This window comes from Heptranchias perlo, chromosome 12, assembly GCF_035084215.1.
Source record: "Heptranchias perlo isolate sHepPer1 chromosome 12, sHepPer1.hap1, whole genome shotgun sequence".
Taxonomy (NCBI): domain Eukaryota; kingdom Metazoa; phylum Chordata; class Chondrichthyes; order Hexanchiformes; family Hexanchidae; genus Heptranchias; species Heptranchias perlo.
In genome coordinates this window covers 46,320,330-46,347,331 of record NC_090336.1, presented here as the reverse complement: position 1 = coordinate 46,347,331, position 27,002 = coordinate 46,320,330, and the positions used below count along the sequence as shown (strand labels likewise).

Here is a 27,002-nt window from a genome sequence, read left to right as displayed (position 1 = left end):
TATTTAACAAAAGTTTGGAATAACTAGGATAATGGAAGATATAACTAAATTAATAAGAAGAAGAAAGCACAAAATGCATTTCAGTTGAATTTAGTTTCAAATATTACACAAATATAAGAAAAGGTTTAGAAAACATCCAATTTTAATAACCAATTCATTTTATGTACACACATTGATATATAGTTCACACTAAACAATTGTTCTGTAAACATTTTCTATTCTGAGCAAAGTTAGCAGTTTCAAGACTGTCTTAAATATTACAGATTTTAATTTGGGATAATTACAAAGACCCAAATTAGTTATGCAGCCTCTCAACAAAAATATATTATAACACAATTGGAAGACAAATGCACGACTAATGTCCAAATGCAGTATGTATGTTTCAGTTTACTTATTCTGCTTTCCCTTCTGTTAGATGTAACATAATATTCAAAACCATTTAAAATCATTTATGCTTTTATAGTATTTTCTAAGTTGACCAAGTAGAATACAAGATATTCCTGTGAGTGCAATGGAAGTACCTAGTTTTCGCCACAAAGAAAATAATGCTGTGCTTATTTAAAATGCTAGGTAATATGGACCATGGTTGTTACCTTTTTAAATCAAAAATCTATACAAATTATAATTGGTTAATTACCTAGGATTGTGTCATTTATTATCTTAAACTGACCAATTTATAAATTATTGCCACAGTTAGTTCACTACCTGAGTATTTTAACCCATTGAGTACTGAAATTCCCTAATACAGTCTACTCCTGATAATTCAAAGCCATTTTTGCATTAAAAAATTAAATCATCCAATAATTTGAATTAAGCAATGTAAATAAACACAGCAAACTGGGAATTTAATGCCAAAAAACTGAATCAGATAATTTGTATTAAGTATCTCTGGATTAAGAGTAGACTGTACACCACACAACATAACTTCTGTGTCATTATTTAACAATCTGAGTCCACAAAATTAGAAAGTTGAATACATAAAAGAGGATGGTAATATACAACATAAAATAATCAAAAATTCTTTAAGAAAAATATTTTAACATTAAAAAAAACTGTATTGAAATGCTATAAAATGATAGCATAGTGCTCAAAGGGTTAAAAGGCCTGGTGCAATTTCACCTCACAAAATTAATTATATTCAATATACTGGTGTTCTAGTCACTGGTAATGATAAAAAAAATCTGGCAAGTTTTCGAGTCGTTCTTCATTATTTAACCATGAATAAAATCTAATCATCATTTTCAGGTGCATCACAATTTATGTTTTTATACAATTCTGGAGCTTTATCACATATTTACATATTTAAAATCTTTTGTCATATTCATACCATGGAAAGTTACTTTGTTCAATTAATAGTCCAGTTATTAGATTTAAAAATGCATGTTTAGATGTGTAGACAATCAAGAACTGTGGCCCAAACTTGCGGTCTGGATAAAACAGCACTGTATCAGACTTTGAGGTTTAAGTGCCAGGCACTCAAAAGGTTAAAAGTTAGCTATTTGGTCAAAGAATTGCATTTCCAAGCAAATAAACTAAGCTGTGATAGCAACAAAACACCCTCAAGTCTTGGCATTATTTCCAGCGCAACCACTTGTTGGCAGAGCTGATTCAATATAATTAGGAAGGAAACAAAAGAAGCAAGATTTTCGTCAACAACAAGTTGTTCCATTACCTGGTGGAAACGGTAAATCTGGCAGTAACTCTATTTTAAATCAACCAAGTTACTCCTATTGACCATGCTACAATTTTCTTTCCTTGTTTGATGGTAAGCATCACTGTCAAAGTAGAAATTAAAATAAGCATGCAAACAGCATACTAATGAAGCAATGACCTTTCAAAGTTTGGGTCAAAGTAACAACGTTAGTGGAATAGAGATGAAAATGTTGTGGAATAGCAAATAACAAGTAGCAGGATGTGGCGCTCTGAAAAGTGTTACAGGAATTTAGAGGTGGAAGAATTGGTGGATGATATGCTGAGGTATCAATGAAGTTTGAAGTAAATCAGGATGTTTTCCTTTATATTTATTCACTGGCTGGACCTGGAGTCTCTAGTCCTATCAATTTTTTTGTGAAGAAAGGATTGGGACAGGATAAATAAGTCATTATTACCTAGATAATATTTCCAGCATCACAAAATACTTACATGGTTATTAAACTATAATCTTTTTGGTTGGAAAAAGTGACTTTAATTAGGGAGATCAATATAATGTTCTACACATGCAGTTAAATGGGGAACGTCACTGAATTCGCTCTTGCTGGAAATTTAAGGAAGCAAACATGTCTTCTCCTCTCTTGATCAAAGAAACAATAATTTGCTGCATACATCTAGACACAGCAAACAAACTGACAGCAGAAAAATGCTCAATGAAAAGTAGGTGGTTCCAATAGCACACAAGCTGAGTATTATAGTCTCTTTCAATGCTACTGGCAAGGATGAGTTAATGACATTACAATTTTACCTCCTAATTCTCTGCAGTTAAGTTAAGTGATCATCCATCTGCTATGCTGAAAGTGCCCAAGGCAGATATTACTGTAAGGTCTGTATATTTCTTCAGGCAATAATGCCTCCTCTGCCTTGTTACTTCTAGGTAGGTACAAATTGCAGCTCGCCCTGGCATTACTCACAGATATGTGTTTATGTCTGCTCTGTTAGTATGCTCTGATGTCATTAAAACAAGGCGAATGTTGGTCTTCATGAACAATAGATCTGAAATTAGTTTGAGAAAATTTCTCCTGTTAAGTTATTAACAGCATTGTGCCCTACACTTAAAAAAAAAAGCAAAGATTACAGGGAATATTTGTGAAAAACACTGCCCACTATTATTTTAACAAATGGAGAACACGTCTCCTACCTTGTAGAACAGCTTTGATTTAGTGAATCATTTCTCTTCCTGTAAGGTCTCGATTTATACACACAACAGTTGTACATTCAGGGACCTCCAGATTGACCTTTAAACCAGTTTGAATTGCTGACTTCCATACAAGTGAATGGATATTCAGGATACACATAGATTGCCCTTATGATACACTTTATTGAAGTGGCCTCAAGTAAAGTGCAGACTTGACTTGGCATGTCTCCAATGGGAGGGGAAATAAATCACTAAACTGAAGCTAACTCCTATGCGATACACTTTTTCTTAAATTGAAGAACCGATATGGGAACTACTTTGTACTTAAAGTAGTCCCCTAGCTTTTCCTTCTCTTTTAAAAATCTAAATTTAAGTTACTGGGCATCAATATTAAATGCAGTAGAAACAGGTAGAAAAATCTCACCTGTTATTACAATAACTGATTATGACTAATGTAATTGTTTATTTGTTTGATACTTGAATTTTTGTTGAAACTTTGAAAAGGTGATTTGATTCTCATTTTTTCCCCAATATATTCACTGGAGTTCTTGTCACTCATTCAATGTAAATTCAAATTAGCAACCTCTCACATCGGTCACTTATAGTAACGTGGTCTGCTCCCCATTGATAACGTCGTTCCCATTCACCAGAACGTGTTATGCATTACAATTTAATAATGTAAAATGACACTATGACCACATTGCTAGGTTTGATTTAAAATGTTAAAATCTGGCCCGTATTTATAACCAACACAATTGCTTGTTTAATAGGTGATTTGTGCTATCTTTATAAACTATTTAATGCAACTAGTTTGCTCTGGCCTAATATTTATACATTTCATCTAAATGTACATAGTGGTTACAAACAGGGCTAACTCCTGGTAGCTTATGAGTGAGTAAATTAATAATCATTGATGGCAGCAACTTATCAAAGTACAAAATTAGATTCTTAATTGTAAATCAGTGCTTAGACAGATATTCAAAGGGAAAATGCAGCTGGTTCTGTACAATTGTTTGCCAATTCCTTTATCCTCCTTTCAAAGCACCAGGAAATACAGTGATTCCGGTCACATTTACAACTTCGGCTGTGTCAAAGTGAGGATGAAAGGGTTAAACATGTCCTTTCAATATTCTCCCTTCTGTACAAAAGTCTTACCTGAGACTACACGGATTTTCATACTGTTCGTCAGGAGACCAAGATATGCGAGGCCTGCATTCAGCGTGAAAAGCCTTTTCCAAAAAGATTACACTGCTCCACATACAGAATTACATCCATCTTAATAGAGGAATCCTCTACAGTATAAAAGTAGGCTAACGCATGCTACAGATAACTATCTGTACATTCATGCTTTAACCAGACACATACTTTATGTAAATTTGAGAAAGAAATTAGTTAAAACTGTGTATCAGGCATTTTGAAAACACTTTTAGAGAGTTATGATCCCTTGGCTTCAATCCAGTCTTGTTGTGTACTGAGTTGTTTTCCAGAGTATGGGCCAGTGACAGCCTGTAGTACCACTCAGTTCCCAGTTGAGTTGTGAGCCTTTGTTTTTAAAAGAAGAATCTGAGCCCCCATGAGCTGTCTGGAGCATGCTCAGTCACTGTCTGAGATTGCCATAGAAACATATTTTAAATAGAACACAGGAGAAAGAAAAAAGAAGCTATTTCCGATCAGACCTCACTTTCTGTTGAGGGTTTGCGATTGTGCTGCCAGCCAGTGTCAGGCAAGGGGAGGCCACTTCTTTCCTGTGTGCTTGTATTGACGCTGCTGCACTCTGACAGCGGTTCATCCTGTAGCAGCTGTTCTGTCTCTGTGTCGCCAAGTGAGTCCGTGCTGCCCTGGACAGACAGGGTTTCTGCCTTCATGCAAACGTGATCTCGAAGAATTCCTCCCCGCGTGGTTTTAATCTGTTTTAAGTCATCCCAATACATGTCGTCATTCGACAGCAAGCAGATGCCTTCGACAATTTTTATCTTTCCTTTTGTGTAACTATTATCTGTAGCAGTCTGAAAAGAAAAGGCAGACAGTTCAACTCTGACCTCAATACCCTGTAGCCTTTCATCCAATTAATGCTTCACAAGCTGGCCACAGCACATTCAATTTCATATCCAGCAGTTTCCCTTCCCCTCTTCACCCCTCCCCCCAGCCCTCCACCACCACCACACACGTATTATTTACTGAATCTTCAAGGGTTTACATTGTAGTTTCCATTCTAACAAAATAGTTTTGTGATAGACTTCCCTAGGAGAGATATATATACACACACACACACACACATATATATATGTATTTTATGACACATCATGTCCTCGCCTAATTTGTTTTTTATTGTCTCCATTTATATTTTGTAAAACACTTTCTGTTTGTGTACAGTGACCTAAATATTAAACTACAAGAAATTGTTTTTCCCAAACACACTCCAATATTTGCAGTATTTTTACTTATTTTGAGGGCAAAACTCCCCTCTCCCTGATCTTTTTCTATGATTTTTTTCCCCCATTTCTGCTCCTCCTGTCCCCACAAAAATGAATGGAAATAAAAGGTATTGGCTGTTTTAAGAGTGGCCTGTAGCAGTCCCTTTAAGGACCATTGGTTATGCTGCTCCATGCCAGGAAACAATGGGCAGGGTGTGAACAGTGTGATCCCTGCTCATTGCTTTACGAAAATCGCATTAGCATCCTACAACAGGCATAGGATCTCGATTTAAATATTTAAATAAAGCTCCCGCCTGTTTCGGGCGGAAGTGCTAGTGACCTATTCCAAGGACTGCCCGAAGGTGGCATCGGCGGGCCTTTCACAAGATTTATTTTCCCTCAGAAGGATGCTAATTTCCTGATATTGCTAGCAACAGACTCCTGCTGCCAAGAAGGCAGATGCACTGCCTCAGGCATCCGCCAATGCCACACCTGAGAAGGCCATCATTGTTGGGAAGCACCTTTTTTTTTCTGTAGCCTTGTGACATGCATCATTTCTAGTTGAGAAGATAGACAGTCTCTGATTTTGAAGCAGTAGAATGTATATAGCATATAACAATGATCTGGGTTGACTGCACCTTCTGATTTCCTCTCCTCCATCGGGGGAATGCCTAGCCTTAACTTAGCATCTTCCCCAGTCAAAATATCCCAAGATTTTCAAATTGCTGCGTTTTCATTGAAAAAAAACAGGAACACCATTGCAATGTGCCATTGCACTCGTCAAGCATGAGCACTGGGAATTTCTTCAGGTGTTCTCCCAACCCGGAACATAGGAACAGGAGTAAGCCATACAGCCCCTTCAGCATATTCTGCCATTCTATTCAATCATGGCTGATTGGTATTTCAACTCCATTTACCTGCCTTTGCTCCATATCACTTGATACCCTTATCTAACAAAAAATTATCATTTCAGACTTGAAAATTTAAATTGGCCCAGCAGCCACAGGCTTTTGGGGAAAGAGAGTTCCAGATTTCCATTACCCTTTGTGTGAAAAAGTCCTTCCTGATCTCACTCCTCTTGGGCTTAGCACTAATTTTAAGATTGTACCCCCTTGTTCTGGATTCCCCCACCAGAGGAAATAATTTTTTTGTATCTACTCTATAGAATCCCTTTATCATTTTAAACGCATCAATTAGATCGCCCATCAACCGTCTAAACTCAAGGGAACACAAACCAAGTTTGTGCAACCTGTCCTCATAATCAAACCTTTTAAGCCTGGTATCATTCTGGTGAATCTACGTTGTACCCCGTCCAAGGTCAATATATATCTTTCCTGAAGTACGGTGCCCAAAACTAAATGCAGTATTCCAGATGGGGTCTGACCAACGTAACTTCCGGGGAAGCAGAAACCTCATTTACTCAGTTTATCCAGGGCTTCCGCTGATCTTCCACTAAAGTTACGGCGGAAATTCCCAGTGGACGTGACTCATTCAATAATTTCAAATGCTGCATTAATCTCTTTAGTTTCCACTATTGTACTTCTCTTTAATTAAAATGCCACTGTTACACAACATTCAGTGAATAAAGGAGCACAAGACAAATGCAGCTCAGTAAAGACCAACAGGATTGGTCATAAAAATTAAACTGTGAAATAAATAAAAAACAGATGTTCAATATAATTTCAGATCAATCAGAATTTGGAGTCATTCTGAAGCAATTACATGACTGTTGAAATCATAATACCTGAAATGTATCTACCCATAGCTAATAAATTAAAAATGGATATCACACTCCAGATGTCACACTTTGTTATAGAAGCAAAACAACCTTAAAATGTTGGGTACTTGTGAGCTGCAATCAGAAACTGGAATCTCAATCTGCAACATTCCTTGACCAAACAATTAAAACTGTCTGACCTCAGGGTTTGTGTGTTTACTTACAGCATTCCTGTCATTATAAGCAGCACATCATCCAATTAAACGTAAGCTGTTATCTTTGCTTTATTGCTTAATGTTAGTTCTTAGCACCCTGCTGATTTTTGGTTTCAATGAGGTACTGGGAGCTCAGAATGATTGAAATTCAGCACAGAAAGAGATGGTATGTTCCACCTGTGCCGAAGATAGCTCCACAACAGCACTATCTACTCTACAACAGCAACAACTTGCATTTGTATCGCACCTTTAACATGGATAAACATTCCAAGGTACTTCATAGAAGTATAATCAGACAAAAATCAAGGCTGAACCAAAAGAGATATTAGATGGAGTTACTAAAAGCTTGGTCAAAGAGGTGTGTTTGATGGATGGACTTAAAGGAGGAGATGGAGGTCGAGATGGAGAGAGGTCTATGGTGGCAATTTCAGAGCATAGGGCCAATAAGGTTGAATGCACAGCCGCAAATGCTGGGGCGATAGGAGTTGGGGATACACAAGAGGCTAGAGTTGGAGGAACGCAGAGTTCTCAGAGATGTAGCGCTGTAGAAGGTTACACAGATAGGGAGGGGTGAGGCTATGAAGAGACAATGAGAATTTTCAATTTGAGGTGTTGGGGAACCGGGAGCCAATGTAGGTCAGCGAGCATAAAGGTAATGGGTTAGCGGGACTTGGTGTGGGATAGGATATGGCAGCAAAGTTTTGGATAAGCTGAAGTTAAAGGAGGACGGAGGATGGGAGGCTGGCCAGAAGAGCATTGGAGAGGTTGGGGCTGAATGTGACAAAGGCATGGATGAGGGTTTCAGCAGCAAATGGACAGGCAGAGGAGGAAGTAGGTAGTCTTTGTAATGGAGAGGACATGGGGAGGGAAGCTCAGCCCGGGTTCAACCAGAGACGGCGGCTGGGGAAGGGTCTGGAATCAATGGCGAGAATATGGAGCTTGTGGCGGAGACTTAAGATGATGGCTTGGGTCTTTCCATAATTTAACTGAAGGAAAACACGGCTCAACCAAGACTGGATGTCGGACAAGCAGTCTGACAACACAGAGGCAGTGGAGCGGCTAAGCCTGGTGGCGCAGAGATAAAGCTGGATGTCATTGGATAGATGTAGAACCTGACTTCATGGGCGTCATTTTAGCACCCGCTATTGGGTGCGTTCCTGGCGGGGGGGCTCCGAAAATCAGAGAATCCCGGAGCGGGACCGGAGCCCGCCCTGAACCCGCACACTTCCGGGTTCCCTGCTGAAGCACCGGCGTGCGCGCGCGGCCCCCGCTGGTGGGAATCCCGCAGGCAATTAAAGCCAGCGGGATGCCACTTGAAAGTATTTATTTAGGTATTTCAGGTCATTAACTGACCTGATTAAGGGATTATGTGAGGAGGGGTGGGATTTTAGAGCAAACTGGGACTGTTTCCCACACTGGGGGAAACACTCCCAGGTCAAATGGACCTGTTGCAGCTATCAGCCTGTGGCAGCTGCAAAGGTCCATTTGACAGGTGGGGGGGGGGGGGGGGGGGAGACAGGGGAGGCCACTCTGTCACTTGGGACAAAGTTTGGCCTCCACCACCCTCCTCCTGACAATCAGTCACAAACTTGCACACTTACCCTGGGATCCGGAGACATGTACCTACCCTGTGGACCCCCTCAGATGTACATCTTGCGGATGGGGGCCGCCGTAGCTGCAGTCATGACCTCCTCGGAAGGCGAACAGCATCACCAGCCTCGCCATCCACGCTGTCCACCTCTGACAAGTGGAGGTCCACAACAGAGTGCTGTGACATATCCACCTGCACAGCAGGAGGGAGGGCAACCGCAGAGAGAGATGCGTCGCAGAGGGCACTACCCTTGCCACAGGGTCCACAGACCAAGGCTCAGCTTCCTGGACCTCTCTGAGCAGCAGTGCACACGGAGGCTCAGAGTCACTCGACATGTAGTCGTGGACATCTGCAGCCTCTTTCATGCCGAGCTGCTCCTGGCTGGCCCGAGCACCATCTTCTTACCTGTCGCTGTCAAAGTCACCACTGCCCTCAACAACTTCTCCTTCGCATCCTTCCAGGGTGCAACCGGGGACATCGCTGATGTCTCTCAGTCGTCTGCGCAAAAGAGCCCTGCAAATACACCTACACCCACTCTGCAGTGACACAATGGGTGGCATCAGTTGTGGGTCCTCATAGTGATCCTCAGGAGAGGGCATTATTGTACAAACCAGACAGGATTCGCGAAGACATGGCAGTGGTGGTGCCAATATAATATGTAATGTGAGTTGGTCAGAAATTCAATATAAGTAACACCCATGACAAACCCTCAAACACCCTTGTGCATCCCCTTCATGCTCACGACACGTTTGCCTTACGCTGCCCACTGCACATATGTGATGCATGCCCTGTGGCTGCAGCACAGGTAGTGGCAGGTTGAGTGAGGCTGGCCGTGAAAGAGATGCACGAGAGGGTGAGTATGAGATAGAGTCATGAGATTGCATGAGGATTGGGTTGAGTGGTAGTGGCGGGATGAGTACTGGCGAGGTGAGTAAGTGCAGGTAAGATGAGGATGAGGTTTGAGTGGGTTTGAGGGGTGATGTGACAGAGTAGTGTTGGCAGTGCTGAAGGAGATGTGGGGTGGGGCAGTGATGTGGCAGACGGAGTGTAGGGGAAAGACTACGTGTACTCACTTTGGCTGACCTGCTGAGGTCATTGGAGCACCTCCTGCACCGTATGCAGATGGGAGATATGTTGGTTGCGCTGGTGACCTCCTCTGCCACCTCGAGCCAGGCCTGCCTGGTGGCAGAGGCAGGCCGTTTCCTCCCGCACGCCGGGAGGAGAAAGATCTCTGTCCTCCCCCTCCTCCTCACCCCATGTATTGATACCTGGAGTGAGGCATCATTAAACTGGGAGCAGCCTTCCCCCTGGGCTGCTCCATGCTGTTATTTTTGCTATTTGTTGCAGCATCTGTCAGTGGAGGACTGCCCCTTTAAATAGAGCTCCTCCAGCTGACAGATCTTACTGCGCATGCTCAGCCCGCCCGACGTGCAGATCAGCAGTGGGGAACCCGGAGGACCAGGTAAGTGGATCCAATTAGTGGATTGGATGCTACAATTGCGCGGGAAGCTGACTAATTTCACCAGGCGCGTTACCCACGCGCCCGATAGCCCCCCCGCTGAGAACCCGCAGCCCTGCTAACATTGGGCCCCATGTGTAAAGATGATGTCGCCAAGGGGCAGCATGTGGAAGAGGATCAGGAGGGGGCCGAGGACAGATCTTTTGGGGACTCCAGAGGTAATAATGCAAGAGCGGAAAGAGAAGCCATTGCTGAAGATGCTCTGGCTACGATTGGCTAGGTAAGAATAGAACGAAGTGAAGGCAATCCCATGAGCTGGACAACGGAGGGGAGATATTGGAGGAGTATGGTGTGGTCAACCATGTCAAAGGCTGTAGAGTGGTTAAGAAAGACAAGGAGGGATATTGAATCACATTCACAATCACAGAAGATGCAATTTATGACTTATTCTAATCCAATTCAGCCTGCTGTTTCCTTGTACGCTTCAATAATTGTCTTCTTCAATTGTTTATCTGCAATTTTCCGCCATCTTGCTTCAAGAACACTGAAAATATGAGTCTCCAAAATACTGCGAGGCCAGCCACAATCTTTTGAATTTTTTTACAATTTTGGTACAAGGATATAATTGTCAGATCAATATTCAAGGGTAATGCCTTTTGCAAGGCTCTGTTAGGAACAAAGGAACAGGAGTAGGCCATTTAGCCTCTTGAGCCTATTCTGCCATTCAATGAGATCATGGCTGATCTGTGACCTAACTCCATATACCTGCCGTAGCCCCATATCCCTTAATACCTTTGGTTAACAAAAATCTATCAATCTCAGATTTAAAATGAACAATTGACTAGCATCAACTAACGTTTGCAGAAGAGAGTTCCAAACTTCTACCATCCTTTGCATTCTGGAATATTCCTTTAATAGAACTTTAAAAATCAAACCCGATTTCTTAGACACAAGGAAAAATAAACACTTGAAGCTCAGGGCAAACCCAATCTAATTAATTATATATTGAAAAAAAAACCAAGCTACCAATGATGGTGAAGTCCAGCACGTGAGTGCAAAAGACAAGTCTGAATCGTTTGCAACCATCTTCAGCCAGAAGTGCCAAGTGGATGATCCATCTTGGCCTCCTCCCGATATCCACACCATTACAGAAGCCAGTCTTCAGCCAATTCGATTCACTCCACATGATATCAAGAAACGGCTGAGTGCACTGGATACAGCAAAGGCTATGGGCCCCGACAACATCCCGGCAGTAGTGCTGAAGACCTGTGCTCCAGAACTAGCTGTGCCTCTAGCCAAGCTGTTCCAGTACAGCTACAACACTGGCATCTACCCGTGGAAAATTGCCCAAGTATGTCCTGTCCACAAAAAGCAGGACAAATCCAATCCGGCCAATTACCGCCCCATCAGTCTACTCAATCATCAGCAAAGTGATGGAAGGTGTCGTCGACACTGCTATCAAGCAGCACTTACTCATCAATAACCTGCTCACTGATGATCAGTTTGGGTTCTGCCAGGACCACTCGGCTCCAGACCTCATTACAGCCTTGGTCCAAACATGGACAAATGAGCTGAATTCCAGAGGTGAGGTGAGAGTGACTGCCCTTGACATCAAGGCAGCATTTGACCGAGTGTGGCACCAAGGAGCCCGAGTAAAATTGAAGTCAATGGGAATCAGGGGGAAAACTCTCCAGTGGCTGGAGTCATAACTAGCACAAAGAAAGATGGTCATGGTTGTTGGAGGCCAATCATCTCAGCCCCTGAGCACTGCTGCAGGAGTCCCTCAGGGCAGTGTCCTAGGCCCAACCATCTTCAGCTGCTTCATCAAAGACCTTCCCTCTATCATAAGGTCAGAAATGGGGATGTTCGCTGATGATTGTACAGTGTTCAGTTCCATTCGCAATCCCTCAAATAATGAAGCAGCCCGAGCCCGCATGCAGCAAAACCTGGACAACATCCAGGCTTGGGCTCATAAGTGGCAAGTAACATTCACGCCAGATAAGGGCCAAGCAATGACCATCTCCAACAAGAGAGAGTCTAACCACCTCCCCTTGACATTCAACGGCATTACCATCGCTGAATCCCCCACCATCAACATCCTGGGGGTCACCATTGACCAGAAACTTAACTGGACCAGCCATATAAATACTGTGGCTACGACAGCAGGTCAGAGGCTGGGTATTCTGCAGCGAGTGACTCACCTCCTGTCTCCCCAAAGCCTTTCCACCATCTACAAGGCACAAGTCAGGAGTGTGATGGAATTCTCTCCACTTGCTTGGATGAGTGCAGCTCCAACAACACTCAAGAAGCTCGACACCATCCAGGACAAAGCAGCCCGCTTGATTGGCACCCCATCCACCACCCTAAACATTCACTCCCTTCACCACCGGCGCACAGTGGCTGCAGTGAGTACTATCTACAGGATGCACTGCAGCAACTCGCCAAGGCTTCTTCAACAGCACCTCCCAAACCCTCAACCTCTACCGCCTAGAAGGACAAGAACAGCAGGCACATGGGAACAACACCACCTGCACGTTCCCCTCCAAGTCACACACCATCCCGACTTGGAAATATATCGCCGTTCCTTCATCGTCGCTCGGTCAAAATCCTGGAACTCCCTTCCTAACAGCACTGTGGCAGAACTGTCACCACACGGACTGCAGCGGTTCAAGAAGGCGGCTCACCACCACCTTCTCAAGGGTAATTAGGGATGGGCAATAAATGCCGGCCTCGCCAGTGATGCCCACATCCCATGAACAAATAAAAAAAAAACTAACAGTAGCTTTGGTACTTTTGTAACTGTTCATTTTATGGCTACGTATTACCAATTACAGAAGAACAGTACAAAGATATGGGCTAAAGAAGCACGAAGAAAATATTGACATGAAAACTTTTGCTCCTGCAACATTAGTAATCTACTCAGTGAATATCCAGTTACCAAACCAGTGCATGCCTTATCAGACCATGTGTAGCAGTAATAAAAATACGTTAACTTGTTTCTACTAACTAACTGTCTCAGCGGTCACTGCCGTTATTTGGACACGTCCACTGCTGTCAATAAATGAGACTTTTATTTACCTTCTGGAACAATAGTTCATGTTGGTGTATATATAGTAAAGTTCAGACAATTTAAATCATCTGGATCCTTCTATTTTAATCTTAGTCCTGACTCTCTTAGTTGCTACTCCACCCTTCCATTTGTATCCCAGCAGTAAGACAGTGATAATCGTAAAGGCAATTTACCAGTTACTGCTTTCAATAACCACATTGACTGACTCTTTGATGTGTCTTTTAATTTGTGAACTGCATGTGGCTTCTCAAATATATTTTATTTTTTCTTTCTTTAATCAATTCCACCGTTCGCTCCCCAACCCTGTCTACCCCAACTTATAAATCTGTCGCAGTAGAGAACATAAGTAGAACTTTCTTTCTTTATACTTGATTATGTGCCAACTGTAAATTTAATCTGCAGATTATTTACAACTGTGGTTTATACAGTGTAAACTGTATGAACATATTAACTGCCACTTGAAAATGTTCATTCAAAACTCCCTCTAAAATAAACAGATTTGAATTAAAACAGAATCCCAGAAATTTCTCCAGCTCCCAGTGCTGGCCAACACCTGCAGTAACTGGATATGTTTAGACCTTTCGGGGACTCCTGTCCCTGTGATGAGGACTGTCTGCAGATCAGATTGCAGCAGATGGGACAGCTCAGTTACTGCCTCCCTGGTGAAGTTCAGTTTGTAAGGCAATTGTCTGCAATTCCTAGGTAGGTGTGTCTGGATCTCTAAACACAGCTGCATTGGTAATGGCGGTGTAGCAGTCTACCTCTGATGTAAGCACACAGCACACCTCCTTTCTTTCACCCTCTGTTCTTCCCCTCCAAAAACTCAAGCAGACAACAGCACTATGCCATTTCTTGTAGCAATCAAAAATACCTCCATTTCCCTTTAAGAAACCACTTCTTGGGCTAGACCTGAATTTCCCTAGCGTTTATGTCTAATATCTGACTGTGCTTGCTTCCTTGTCACTAATTGTCTTCTTTCTCCTGATTGTACTTTTCTTCTCACTTTGTTCCTCTTCCATTTGATATATTTTCCTCCGATCACGAATGTTAACAAAAAAGTCAATTTTAACAAAAAGTCATGTTGACTTTAAAGCTAACATTAGGCAACAGAGGAAAATATACCTTTTTTGTTAGTTGCCCTAATCTTTTCTTTCTCATTCATTATGCCCATTCTGTTGATCCTGGCCAGTCTGTGCTTACTATACTCTTTCCATCGGGAACAATGGACGATGCATTCATGCATGCTCACTCAGTGGTAACTTTACACAGTTCTTTATCCTTCATTTCAGTTTGAATCATGAGCCTTCATAATTTTGTAAATTTATTTTAAGTTACCTACAGTCTTTTTCCACTGAGAACAAGCCCAATTCCTTCGACCTATTCTCATCTCAGATTCCCAAGTCCATATAAACTAGGTTTTGGAGTACTCAAGTTGTGCGGTAAAATCAAAGACAACCAAATACACACACACTGTAACTTGTTTAAAAAATACTGTTACGTTAAATTTGCTGCTTTTATCCAAATTTAAATTAGTTGTAGAACAAGGCCAGCTAGTGAGCAATTTGACTAAATATTGGGATAGATTTTCATCTTTACTGCCAGGGTGTTCAGCGTCATTTGGATGGAGCGCAGACAGGAAAAGTTGGCAGCGAGGATCACATGTCCCTTACAGAACCCGCTGGATTTTTCTTCCATTAATTTCAATGAAAGGATAATCAGCTGCTTCTCTTGATGGTGTGCGCTGCACCCAGGCAATGCTTAAGGCTGAGGGGAGAAAGATGAAAATATACCCCATTCTATTTACAAAACAAAGTAACACTACCAAGGAAGTCAAATAATCACTGCTGGGAGTGAATGAAGAAATTAATTACCAGTGTCACCCTTTTATATATAAACTGGAAAGTATTTACTAAGATAATTAGAATTCTGTTCTGACAATGATTCAGAGGAGCCTAGGAGAAAAGAAATGGTCGTAGTATAAAACTGCATGCACAATTTGGTAGGTTTTCATGCTGTAACAGGGAATTATCCTGTTATTAAAAAGGATGGAAAGCAAGATTAAAGATGCCACGAACTTTAATTGGTTTTGTTATGCAAGCATTTGCATTTTGCAAACTGAAAAAGCTTGAACTATAAAAGATTTGAAAGAATATTAAGTGCTGTTGTGTTAAGGAGATATGAAACTTCTAAAATCTTATTGATATTGCACATTATCAAATGCTTTCTAGGTTATATTGTGTCATGAGCAAAACAGAGAAAATGTGTGTATTCTTATTGAATCATAATTTTACATATACAGCAAGAAAAATGTTAACATTTAAAAGCACTTCACACTTTTCTATGTCTAAGTGTAAGATTTGATAGCATAACTAATCTCAGGGACTCTACCATACAAAATTTGGAGAAATTTAAAATCTCCTACTCAACAGCACTGTGCCGAGTCTGTATTTTCTTTTATTAATATTTCTTCAGATCTGTTTAAATAAAAGTGTATTTTTTAAAATTACTGCTATTGCCACAGAAAATGTATCTGTCCTTTCCAGATTTGCAAAATGCCACAGTGCATTTCATCAGCCCATGTTAAATGGATGGAAGTTGCTGGATTGTGGGGTGCATGTGTCACACACTCATGCTAACGTGTACCTGAGGTGACGTTTGAAGTAGAAGTCAGAAAATGAAAGGTGAAAGACTATCAGATGGACCAGAGAGCTGCAGTGAAGGAAAAAAAGAGTTCCAAAATACAACACATCAGTGATTTTGATTCCTCCATTTAGTATTATTAAGCAGTTTGATGCTTTGTATTATACACTATGTTGCTAAATATATATTTAAAGAACTATTCTTTTCATACAAAAGGCTCAATGTTGTAGGATAATAGTAAACACGTGTATATCCATACCTGTCGTAACTGACCCTCCTACGTCCTGACTTCTCACTCAACCTTAAGTCCCTCTCCCTCTTCACCTGCTATCCTGAAAAACTCATAGCCTCCCTTATTCTCTGCTTTTTGAGGAAGAGTGCAGTGTGAGTAGACCAGTGTCACAAAAAAGGTGTTGCAGACATAGCCCCTTCTTCATTGGAGCATGCCCTGACTATCTTGCTGTGAGATGAAGCAGAGAAGCTTTAAGCTTTTCAGGGCATTCCATTGGGAAATAGAGAGAAGATAGACATAGTGTCAAGATGCAGATAGGGACAAAGCAGGCTACACTAAACACACGTGTGAGTAACCGTTTAAAGATTAATATACTGTCAATGATTGCAGCTAAGCACTATATCCATGAACCAATGACCCAAGGGTTACAGAGATGGTCAATGGTATGTCTTGACACCTGAATATAAAAGGCAAGCTCATTATTGGTCATAATTATTTCTGTAATCAAAGGGTGAGATTATGGGGTTGACTTTCCAGACCTTTTCCCCCAGAAACACAAATTCCCAGGATACAACGGTCAGGAAAAAAAGGGCGGAGCGCAATTAAGTCAGATCTTCCCCTTTAAGGTGCTCTGGGGAAGGGAGTGGAAAGAATGTGCAACCGGCCCATTGTACCAATGAAAATGAGACATGTTATCGGCCCAGAATAGGAAGTAATGTGTCCAATTTTTGCTCTTCCTTCCCTTTCTCTGACTGTGCTTGCTTCTTTGTCAACAGTTGTTTTCTTTGTCCTAATTTGTACTTTTCCTTCTCATCGCTTTCTACCTTGTTCCTCTTCCATTGGGCATATTTCCCTCCAATCACTAATGTTAACAAAAAAGTCAATTTTAACAAGAAGTCATGTTGCTGTTTTTGCTAACATTAGGCAACAGAGGAAAATATACCTTTTTGTTGGTTGCCCGAATCTTGTTTCTCATTATTATGCCCAGTCTATCGATCCTGGCCTGTCTGTGCTTACTATACACTTTCCTCTGCACAAAGCTTTCCATCGTAACAATGGGCAATTGTTACGATGGAAAGCTTTGTGCAGAGGAAAGTGATCAATTGTGATGTGTAACATAAATATTCAAAATCTTCCAGGGAAGTATGCTCTGGACCCACCTAGAAATACACCACTAATTTTGTGCCTTCAATATTTGTATTTCCTCTCTGTCTTTTATGCTTGTTGTTTTCCTCTAATGCAAGAGAAGAAATGTAAGGTATACCCCGGTGTAACTACTTGTTTTCATATGTCATTGGCCTATAAATCAGGGGAATTCTTGAGTTGTCAGTTTTTTGGAGGCTATATCAGATGTTTTGAAACTGTTGGTAAGATGTTACTAAGTTTTTTAGGTTGGCATGTATGAAAGCACCACAAGAACACAACTCTGCATTGCAAATTAGGCATAGCTATAGACCACAACAAGGAATATGTGTTATAGAGGGAACAGACGTTGCTATGCTTAAAATACATCAACTACATTTGATATAGTTGTCATAATGCACTCATAATTGTGAATTATATGTCCCATACAACTCAATAGTTCCTTCCCCCTTCACATTTTAACATGGATCTGATTTAACTCCTCAAATGTTGATGTGGTTTATAGTAATTCATTGATTTGGGTATCCAATCTGTTCAACCATTAAGAACAACCTTCTGACAGATTTGTCAGATCTTATACCCTCCGGACTCCAACTCTGGTTCTGATGGCACCCTCCTTTCACCACACCATCATGCTCAGTATTTACACCTTGCAACTTACCCCTGTCCTGTGTCATTTCTTACGCTTCCAACTATTACTTTTCAAAGAAATGAAAGCTGCTGCTAATTTTAAAATTATCCATTACCTTGAAAGTTCTGGCCTAATACATTTTATCAGTATAGCTTTTGGTGTGGGCATTCCACTGATGATTTTCTTATCTATGTGACAAACCTCAGGACCTCTTCTCATGAATATGCGTTATTGCCTTGGACAGGGTTTGGCAGTATACACTTCTAAACAAATTACTATCACATGGTCTCTATGGCTGTCTAATTCTTCTCAAATCGTTCCATCTGTAGTGGACAGCTCACCTTATGACTCTTTTTCTCTTAACAGGGATTCCCCAGGGCTCTCTCCTCTCTCCCACGGTGTTCCTTTCTCACATCAATGACTCTGTCTACTCATTATCCAATTGTTTTACTTGCAATTCTATTCAATATTCCTCAATTTCCTTCAGGTCACATACCCTCAGTATACACAACTTAATTTTTTTTGCATTTGCTGTATTACTCTACTTTGATCTTCTCTATGCCCTTCAATGGAGCAATGGAATCTTGGTTTTTCAATTCTTCAAAGACAGCTGCAGTCTATTCATGTTTTTCACAAATTCAACTAACCACAATCACTTTTACTTTGATCACTCCAACTTTAATGCTTTATCGATTCATAATTTTGACTTCTCTGTCTCCCCCTGACCTCAAATGGAACTCACACATCTCCTCTATTGCTAAAGCTCCCTCCAGGAAGCTTAGTTTCCTCTTTCATACCAAACAACTTAACTCACTACAAAGCTGAAGTCTATTGCCTGTATCAGAGGAGGCTCTCCAAATATTTCTCAAAGCTGATCCCTGTCTCACTTCTAGTCTCCAACTTCCTTTTGTTACAATCTTTCTCATCTCTCTTTATTTTAATCAATACATTATATGGTCAGTGCTCCTCTGGACTTTCATCTTGCTCTTCCTCATCTGCAAATATGCCATCCTACAGGCTCTTCCTCCCTTCTTGCATCTTCACTATGTAGAAATAAAGATTAATTATACTCGTTCTTCTGCAGGACCTTAAAAGCCGTGCAACTCCTGATCTCCCTCAATTTCTCCTTTCTCCTACAATCGTCAGACTTTTGAGCCCAAGTTTGGTGTCACCTAATCACTACTTCCTGATTTAGTTTCCTCTTTTACTGTTTTCAACTCTGGTGTCCTGAACAATACATTGGCCTTTGACATTGAATAATTTAAGAAAAGCTTGTTGATAAACTATTAATCCTAACCACACCCTTGTTGGTGTAGTTTACCTCTTTTTTATATCGAAGCTGATTATATATAGCTGGTTTCTGAACAGTTTCAATTTTCACTTCCTGTGTAGACGTACGGTATGATGGATTGCTGTAGGTTAGATTGCTCACAGCAGGATCATCAAACTTCGACTTTTTATGCCTGAAGGGGGAAAAAGGAAAGTTACTTGTACTGTGCAGAAAAAGATTCCATCTTTACCACTGAAAACATGCATCTCCAGGAATCTGATGTGAAACATAGATAAGTATCCACAAAAAAGCAGAGGGGGAATTTTCCATTTTGGCGCTCCTGACATATACTGGGAACACACATCAGAAAATTGCACACCCTTGCCGGTGGTCATCTGTCCGTTCATGTTAGTCTGTTCATTTTAATGGACAGAAAATCATGAGTGACAGGTGCACAATTTTACAATACGCACTCCAGGCAGATTCCATCCCCTCCTGGCCCCACAAAAATTCCCACCCAAAAATTTCTGGGCCCTTTCTGGAGCCACCTGCTACAAATTCAATCATTCCAATCATTTGAACCTGAAAATTGCAAACCTGGCGTAGGACCCCAATTTGCATACGTAAGCAGGTTCCCGCCTGTTTCAGGCAGGCATGCTCTGCGCTCATTTACAAATTGCATCAGGAAGGCCTCGGGAGTCCAATGGGAATCCGAAGTGTCCCCCAATTTTCAACTGCGGTCGTCTGTTTTTCAGGCGAGAAATGAGCGGGCAGCAGTTGAAAATTGATCAAAATTGGTTTTTTTCCCTTCCCCTACCATTATGCTTTTAAATCATACACTGGGACAGGAGGACACCTTGGGAAATGTTATTAATTTATTTTTAATTCAAAGTTTATACAGAAGATTTCACTCTACTTCCCACTCTCCAAATAGAATTCAATTAAATAGCACTTGACAGCTTATAATTTTCAGCACTAGGATTTTTAAGCTTGAAACCCCATACTTCATTCGCAATAAGTCATACGAAAATCATTTAACGCTAAAATCACAATGACCTTGAGTCAACTAAGTTATCTGGTTGCAATTACCATCATGCTGTTCCCTGCTCATTGGTGTTGCCGACTTACCACATTATCTGCTGCTCTCCACTTTTCTGAAAATGTCATTCCCGCTTGTAACTCCCCAGTTTCACTCCCGTCCTGCTTATGAAGTCCCAGTCCCACTAAGCGCCAGTCCACAAACCTTGAAAATGCTGCTCCATGGAAAATGGCACCCCCTACTCCCTGGGTGCAGCATGAGGTGCTGCAGCTGCCCAATGAGAGAGTTGGACTAGTCATCACACCTTAAGATGTCAAAGGGCTGTCCTTCACAAAACGAAGAGCTGCATGTGGCAACAATAAGTCATATTGTTGACTGCTACTAAAGTCACTACTATTATAGATGGACTCAGGTACTGTCAAATCCTCATTCTTTGCACTGGCCATAATAAAAGTGTGCACTACTGTACATTTATTTTTTTATTAAGCTTATATATATTTTATTTATAAATACTGTCACCAGTCACTGGTCTCAACGTTGGGTCTTTCCACACCTTTCACTCAAATTGACAAATTTTCCATCCGTAACCTAGTTTCCACCACTGGACAGATCTCACTACTAATCAGTGGGGGTTGACCCACAGCTTGAGAACCACTGTCTTAATCAAATCAAAAGAGAGTCTGTTTTTATGCATACAAAACCAGTAATCGCTGCCTTTTGCTAGGGATCAGTAACAGAAGCATGAGGCAAAACACTCTCTAGTTTTTTTTTCCCTCCCACATATGTATCATCGCATATTATTCATGTTTAAATTTTGTTGCAGTTTTGCATCTTATATTATCTTTGCTGTATGGGGGCTTTTCATGTAAATTATTGTATTAAGCACAATCATTACATGACTAGTAAGAATGCAAATGTCCCTTCTGTGCAGTGAATGTCAACACACTATTCAATCACAGGAGGGGCCGGTGTTTAAATTATAAAACAATATTTACTCAGTACACAGGCTACACCATCACCATAAGGTCTACAGTGGTTCAAGAAGGTGGCTCACCATCACCAATCTCAGGGCAACTAGGGATGGGCAATACATCTAGTCTTGCCATTACGGCCCGCAGCCAACTGAGTATATAAAAGGGATCAAACCTGACATCTTCCTGGTCTACACCAGATAATATATTTACCCACTGAGCCACTGGAGGTGAAGGGGGAGGCATGGGGCTTGTTCTCTGGGTAACCTATAGTAAGGATTGCTTGCAAAATGTATCCAAAATTACAAGAAATGAAAAAGAATGTAGAATGGTTGGCAAATTAAGATGTTTCAAAGAAAAAGATTTGAAAAGTATGATACAAATACAGTACCTATATATAATGACTGCAGCTATGAGAATCAGGATTGCCAATATTGTCAAGACTGCTCCAACGATGTAACTTATATGTAGTCTTTCACCTGCAACAGTCATAAGACCAGTCAGTCAGTTATGCAAAGGAAATATGTTAAATCCTATCTGGAAAATAATATTTTTCAGATACAGAATAATATGCCATATTACAAAAAGATAGCTTGTTTTCATGAAAACTAAACAAGAAAGTAAAAAAAAAGTTTCCAATTGTACTATAAAGATGAAGCAATTTCAGTGCTTTAAAACTGGTTCATCTGGAGGTAACTGAGAATGACCTGAATCAAAAATTTGAACCAAAACTAACTTGCTTATTCCTCACTAACATCTATTCATAGGAACAATAACACTTTAATGCAATTATGCACAGAATCTAAGCTGGACAATCCATAGGACAACCATGACATAGTTTCTATGTAAATACTAGACATGTGCCATTATTTCCTTTAAGTATAACATATTTATTGAAATGCATTACTCTTTAATCCAATCTTTATAACTGAAAAGATGGCACTATTTGATGACTTTAAGGGAGTAGGAACTTCTGCAGAAATAATGTTGTGAATACATTAAACACTCTTTTAGAAAGGTAATCAAGCAGTGTACCAGCTTGCTGCATCAATAGCAACATAACATGTTATGTATTGGTTAGACCTGGGCTTGCACCCATAATTCCCCACATAGGTTGTTTTTGACCCTGTCGGAAAAGACATTAAAAAAAAGTGGAGGCAAGTTGCTTTTCCATATCAAGTCAAAAAGGTTGGATGATAGATATCCTGATCTCCTCTTACTGTTCCCAAGTTTTCAATGGAGTCAATGATTTAAAGCAGCACAAATAATGCAGTTATTTCGTACATCCTTGTTTTGCAACAAAGCAGTTTCTCTATCAAAATGATGCTAAATGTGCAAAACTGCAGATGAACCAATGTTAATTTGACAACAATATGAGAACTTCAACTTGTACACAGACAACTTTTTAAACTGCTCCAATCATCTGGAGTTGACTGGGGTAAGAGGTAGTTACTCAGACTGGCAAAAGATAAGAAGTGGTGCTCTACAAGGATCAATGCTGAGACCACTGTTGTTCACCATTTACATAAACTCAGGAACCGGAAGTACAATTTCAAAATTTGCGGACGACACTAAATTGGGGGGTACAGTTAATGTCGAGGAGGACTGCGACAAAATACAGGAAGACATTAATAAACTTGCAGAATGGGCATGTAATTGGCAACGGAATTTCAATATAGATAAGTGTGAGGTATTACATTTTGGTAGGAAGAATAAGGGGGCCACATACTGCTTGGATAATAAAAGTCTAAATGGGGTAGAGGAGCAAAGGGATCTGGGGGTTCAGATACACAAATCACTAGTTGTGAAGTAGCGATGCAAGTTAATAAAGTCATAAAAAAAGCAAACCAAGCACTGGGGTTCATTTCTAGAGGGACAGAATTGAAAAGCAGAGAAGTTATGTTAAATTTATATAGAACCTTAGTTAGACCACACTTGAAGTACCGTGAACAGTTCTGGTCTCCATACTATATAAAGGTATAGAGGCATTGGAGAAGGTGCAAAAAAGATTTACTAGGATGATACCAGAACTGAGAGGTTATACCTATCAGGAAAGATTGAGCAGGTTGGGGCTCTTTTCTCTCGAAGAGAGAAGACTGAGTGACCTGATAGAGGTCTTTAAGATTATGAAAGGGCTTGATAGGGTAGACGTAGAGAAGATGTTTCCATTTGTGGGGGAGTCCAGAACTAGGGGTCGTAAACATAATATAGTCACTAATAAATCCAATAGGGAATTCAGGAGAAACTTCTTTACCCAGAGAGTGGTTAGAACGTGGAACTTGCTACCACAAGGAGTTGTTGAGTCGACTAGGATAGATGCATTTAAGGGGAAGCTAGATAAACATATGAGAGAGAAAGGAATAGAAGAATATGCTGATAGGGTTAGATGAAGTAGGGAGGGAGGAGGTTCGTGTGGAACATGGACCTGTCAGGCTGAATGGCCTGTTTCTGTGCTATACATTCTATGTAATAAATTTTAAAATGAAAGTTCACAATGCAGCAAAGTGGTCGACTGGAGTGCCTCTTACTTTCTTACATTGGAAAAGAGCTGGCAGGAGGATTGGCTCTCTTCTAACTTACAATTTCATCAGCCTGTGAACACAGCTTTGGGCTGTATTTAAGTATGTGTATGCAAAGCCCTGCTGTTCTCTGATTTGAGTGGAATGCAAACAAAAAACTATAAATCGGTGCAGTCCAGTGATACTGCTCTCAAAATCACACAGATAGCAGATAACACCAGAGCTGTTAATAGAAGGGAAGGATTGGGATTAATGTGATCAAAGAGTGTTGTTAGGAGTGAGATACAGCGAAAGAGGTTACATTTTTAAATGAATCAATGCAATGCAATTGCACCAAACTGGGTCACGTCTATTGCCACCACTATGATGGAAGTAACCGCGGTGACTATCGCTAGGAATGAGCACTTCCTCTTTCAGTGACGCGCATGCGCAGGACCGCGATCTTGCCGCAATGCACATTGTAGATCACCACCTGCACATGCCCATTGCAGGTCACCAACTGCCTTTGCTGTCGTTCACTACAAGCGTGGACCAGAGGCTCATGGCTCAGAATCAAAAATGCAGCCGATGCAGGTAGCCATAAGGGGAGAGAAAAACAGAGCAGCGGGGGAGGGGGGAGGAGAGCAGAGCAGCGGGAGAGGGGGAGGAGAGCAGAGCAGCGGGGGAAGGGGAGGAGAGCAGAGCAGCGGGGGAAGGGGAGGAGAGCAGAGCAGCGGGAGAGGGGGAGGAGAGCAGAGCAGCAGGGGAAGGGGGGAGGAGAGCAGAGCAGCGGGGGAAGGGGGAGGAGAGCAGAGCAGCGGGGGAAGGGGGGAGGAGAACAGAGCAGTGGGGGAAAGTGGGGAAACATCGTAGGAAGGGAGATGCAGAAGCAGGGGGAAGCAGCGAGGAAGAGGGAGGGAGAAGCAGCGGGGAACCGGGGAGGGAGAAGCAGCGGGCAACGGGGAGGGAGAAGCAGCGGGGAAACGGGGAGGGAGAAGCAGCGGGGAAACGGGGAGGGAGAAGCAGCGGGGAACCGGGGAGGGAGAAGCAGCGGGGAAACGGGGAGGGAGAAGCAGCGGGGATGGGAGGAGCCCCCTCCCCACTGTTAGAATTGGATCACGCTCTTGAGCATGAACAGCACTGAGTTGATTTCTCAAAAAGCTCGGCACATGACGTCATCGAACGCAGTGTCACTATTCACTTTGTAATGTAACAGGTGACTCTGTGTTGGTCCTACCATACATGACACTACATTTATGTGTTATTTGCCATTTTGGTGTTTAGCGTGCAGGCAGGCCTTCATGGGAGCATCACAAGGGTTGTAGGCCTTTCAAAGATCCACCTGCTGCTGCTCCCAAGATGCCCTTCCACACCAGGCGTTGCAGCAGGCCGAGTCTCCAGGTATAATGGTGATTGATGACTATGGGCCATGAGGGTGAGGATGAGGGGGGATAGTGCACCATGGCGACAGTGAGTTCCTCGCACCTTGTTGTTGGAGCTGAGGGGTAGGTAGGGGCGAGTTTATGGAAATGATTGATGGTGCAGTAAAGAAGCAGAGGGTTATCATTGCTCTCCAGGATCACCCTGGGGTAGAGGAGGGTTAGGCCTGAAAGCACTTGACGTTGTCCATCCTGATATGGTGATGGATGGTTAAGCGGGTTGTGCACAGGATACGCCCCACCCCTTGGGCTTGCAGGAGTGAAGATGGGGGCCCGACAAGGGGAAGGAAGGAAGGAAAGAAATAAAGGAACCAAAACACGGCAGCCAATTTGCACACAGCAAGGTCCCACAAACAGCAATGAGATGGTGTTGGTGAAACGAGCAGGGTGGGACTTATGCCTGCCCCCGCAATCCACCCAGCAGCTGCTTGCAATGTGGAGGCCTCACTCCCCCAGCAGATGGGTGTTTTGTTGGAGTTTTTACAGATTATGCTGATAGCTTTCGACAAGGTTCCACGTAAGAGACTGTTAACAAAACTGAGAGCACATGGAATCAGAGGCAACCTATTGGCTTGGATAGTGAGTAGGTTAGTAGGCAGGAGACAGAGAGTAGGGAATAATGGGTAGGTACTCAAATTGGCAGGATGTGACTAGTGGTGTCCCCTCTAGCTTTTCACTACATGTATAAATGACTTGGATGAAGGAATAGAGAGCTGTATATCTGTGTTTGCTGACAACACTAAGTTAGGTGGCACAGTAAATAGTGTGGATGAAAGCAGAAAGTTGCAAAGGGGCATTGATGGATTAAGTGAGTGGGCAAAACTGTGGCAGATGGAGTTCAATGTGGGAAAGTAGATCACCCACTTTGAACCTAAGAACGATAGATCAGAGTATTTTCTAAATTGCAAGAAGCTAGGAACTGTGGATGAGCAGAGAGATTTAGGGGTCCAAATACAGAAATCACTAAAAGCTCGTGGACAGGTACAAAAAATAATTAAAACCGCTAATGGAATGTTGGCCTTTATCTCAAGAGGGCTGGAATACGAAGGGGTGGAAGTTATGTTGCAGCTGTACAGAGCTCGGATTAGATCCCATCTAGAGTACAGCATTCAGTTCTGGGCACCACATCTCAGGAAGGATACAATGGCCTGAGAGGGGGTGTAGCGCAGATTCACCAGAATAATACAGGGGCTAAAAGGGTTAAGTTATAAGGACAGGTTTATAAGGATGAGGCTTGCATTCCCTCGAGTATAGAAGATTAAGGGGTGATCTAATTGAGGTGTTTAAGATGATTAAAGGATTTGATTGGTAGATAGAGAGAAATTATTTCCTCTGGTGGGAGAGTCCAGAACCAGGGGGCAAAACCTTAAAATTACAACTAGGACGTTCAGGGGTGATGTCAGAAAGCACTTCTTCACACAAATGGTCGTGGAAATCTGGAACTCTCCCCCGCAAAAAGCTGTTGAAGCTGGGGATCAATTGGAAATTTCAAGACTGAGATTGATAGAATTTTGTTTGGCAAGGGTATTAAGGGATATGGAATCAAAGCAGGGAGATGGAGTTAAGACGCACATCAACCATGATCTAACTGAATGGCGGAACAGGCTTGAGGGACTCAATGGCCTATTCCTATGTTCCTGTGGCAGTCCAGAAGATAAATGTAACCGCCAGCCAAACATTAGGAGGAGGGTATAGCAGCTGTTGTCACTTCCGTAGTGGCAATAGTTACTGCCCGTCCATGTGTTTGAATTTAGCAATTCCGACTCCTGTTCATTTGATTCCCGTTGGTGCGCTGCCAGCAGAACTATCAGGGCCACAGAGCGGT

General features: G+C 41.9%; 1 protein-coding gene across 1 annotated transcript in view; it reads right to left on the bottom strand.

The window, feature by feature from the left end:
* Nucleotides 1-172: 172 nt before the first annotated feature.
* Nucleotides 173-27,002, bottom strand: part of lrp4 (low density lipoprotein receptor-related protein 4) — a 108,896-nt gene continuing 82,066 nt past the window's right edge. Inside the window, exons 27-29 of the mRNA XM_067994059.1 lie at nucleotides 21,632-21,719; nucleotides 19,282-19,423; nucleotides 173-4,854 (exon numbers count right to left, since the gene is read on the bottom strand). Of these exons, the coding sequence (XP_067850160.1) occupies nucleotides 4,519-4,854; nucleotides 19,282-19,423; nucleotides 21,632-21,719 (566 nt within the window). The 3' untranslated portion in view covers nucleotides 173-4,518. The remainder of the gene's footprint in view (nucleotides 4,855-19,281; nucleotides 19,424-21,631; nucleotides 21,720-27,002) is intronic.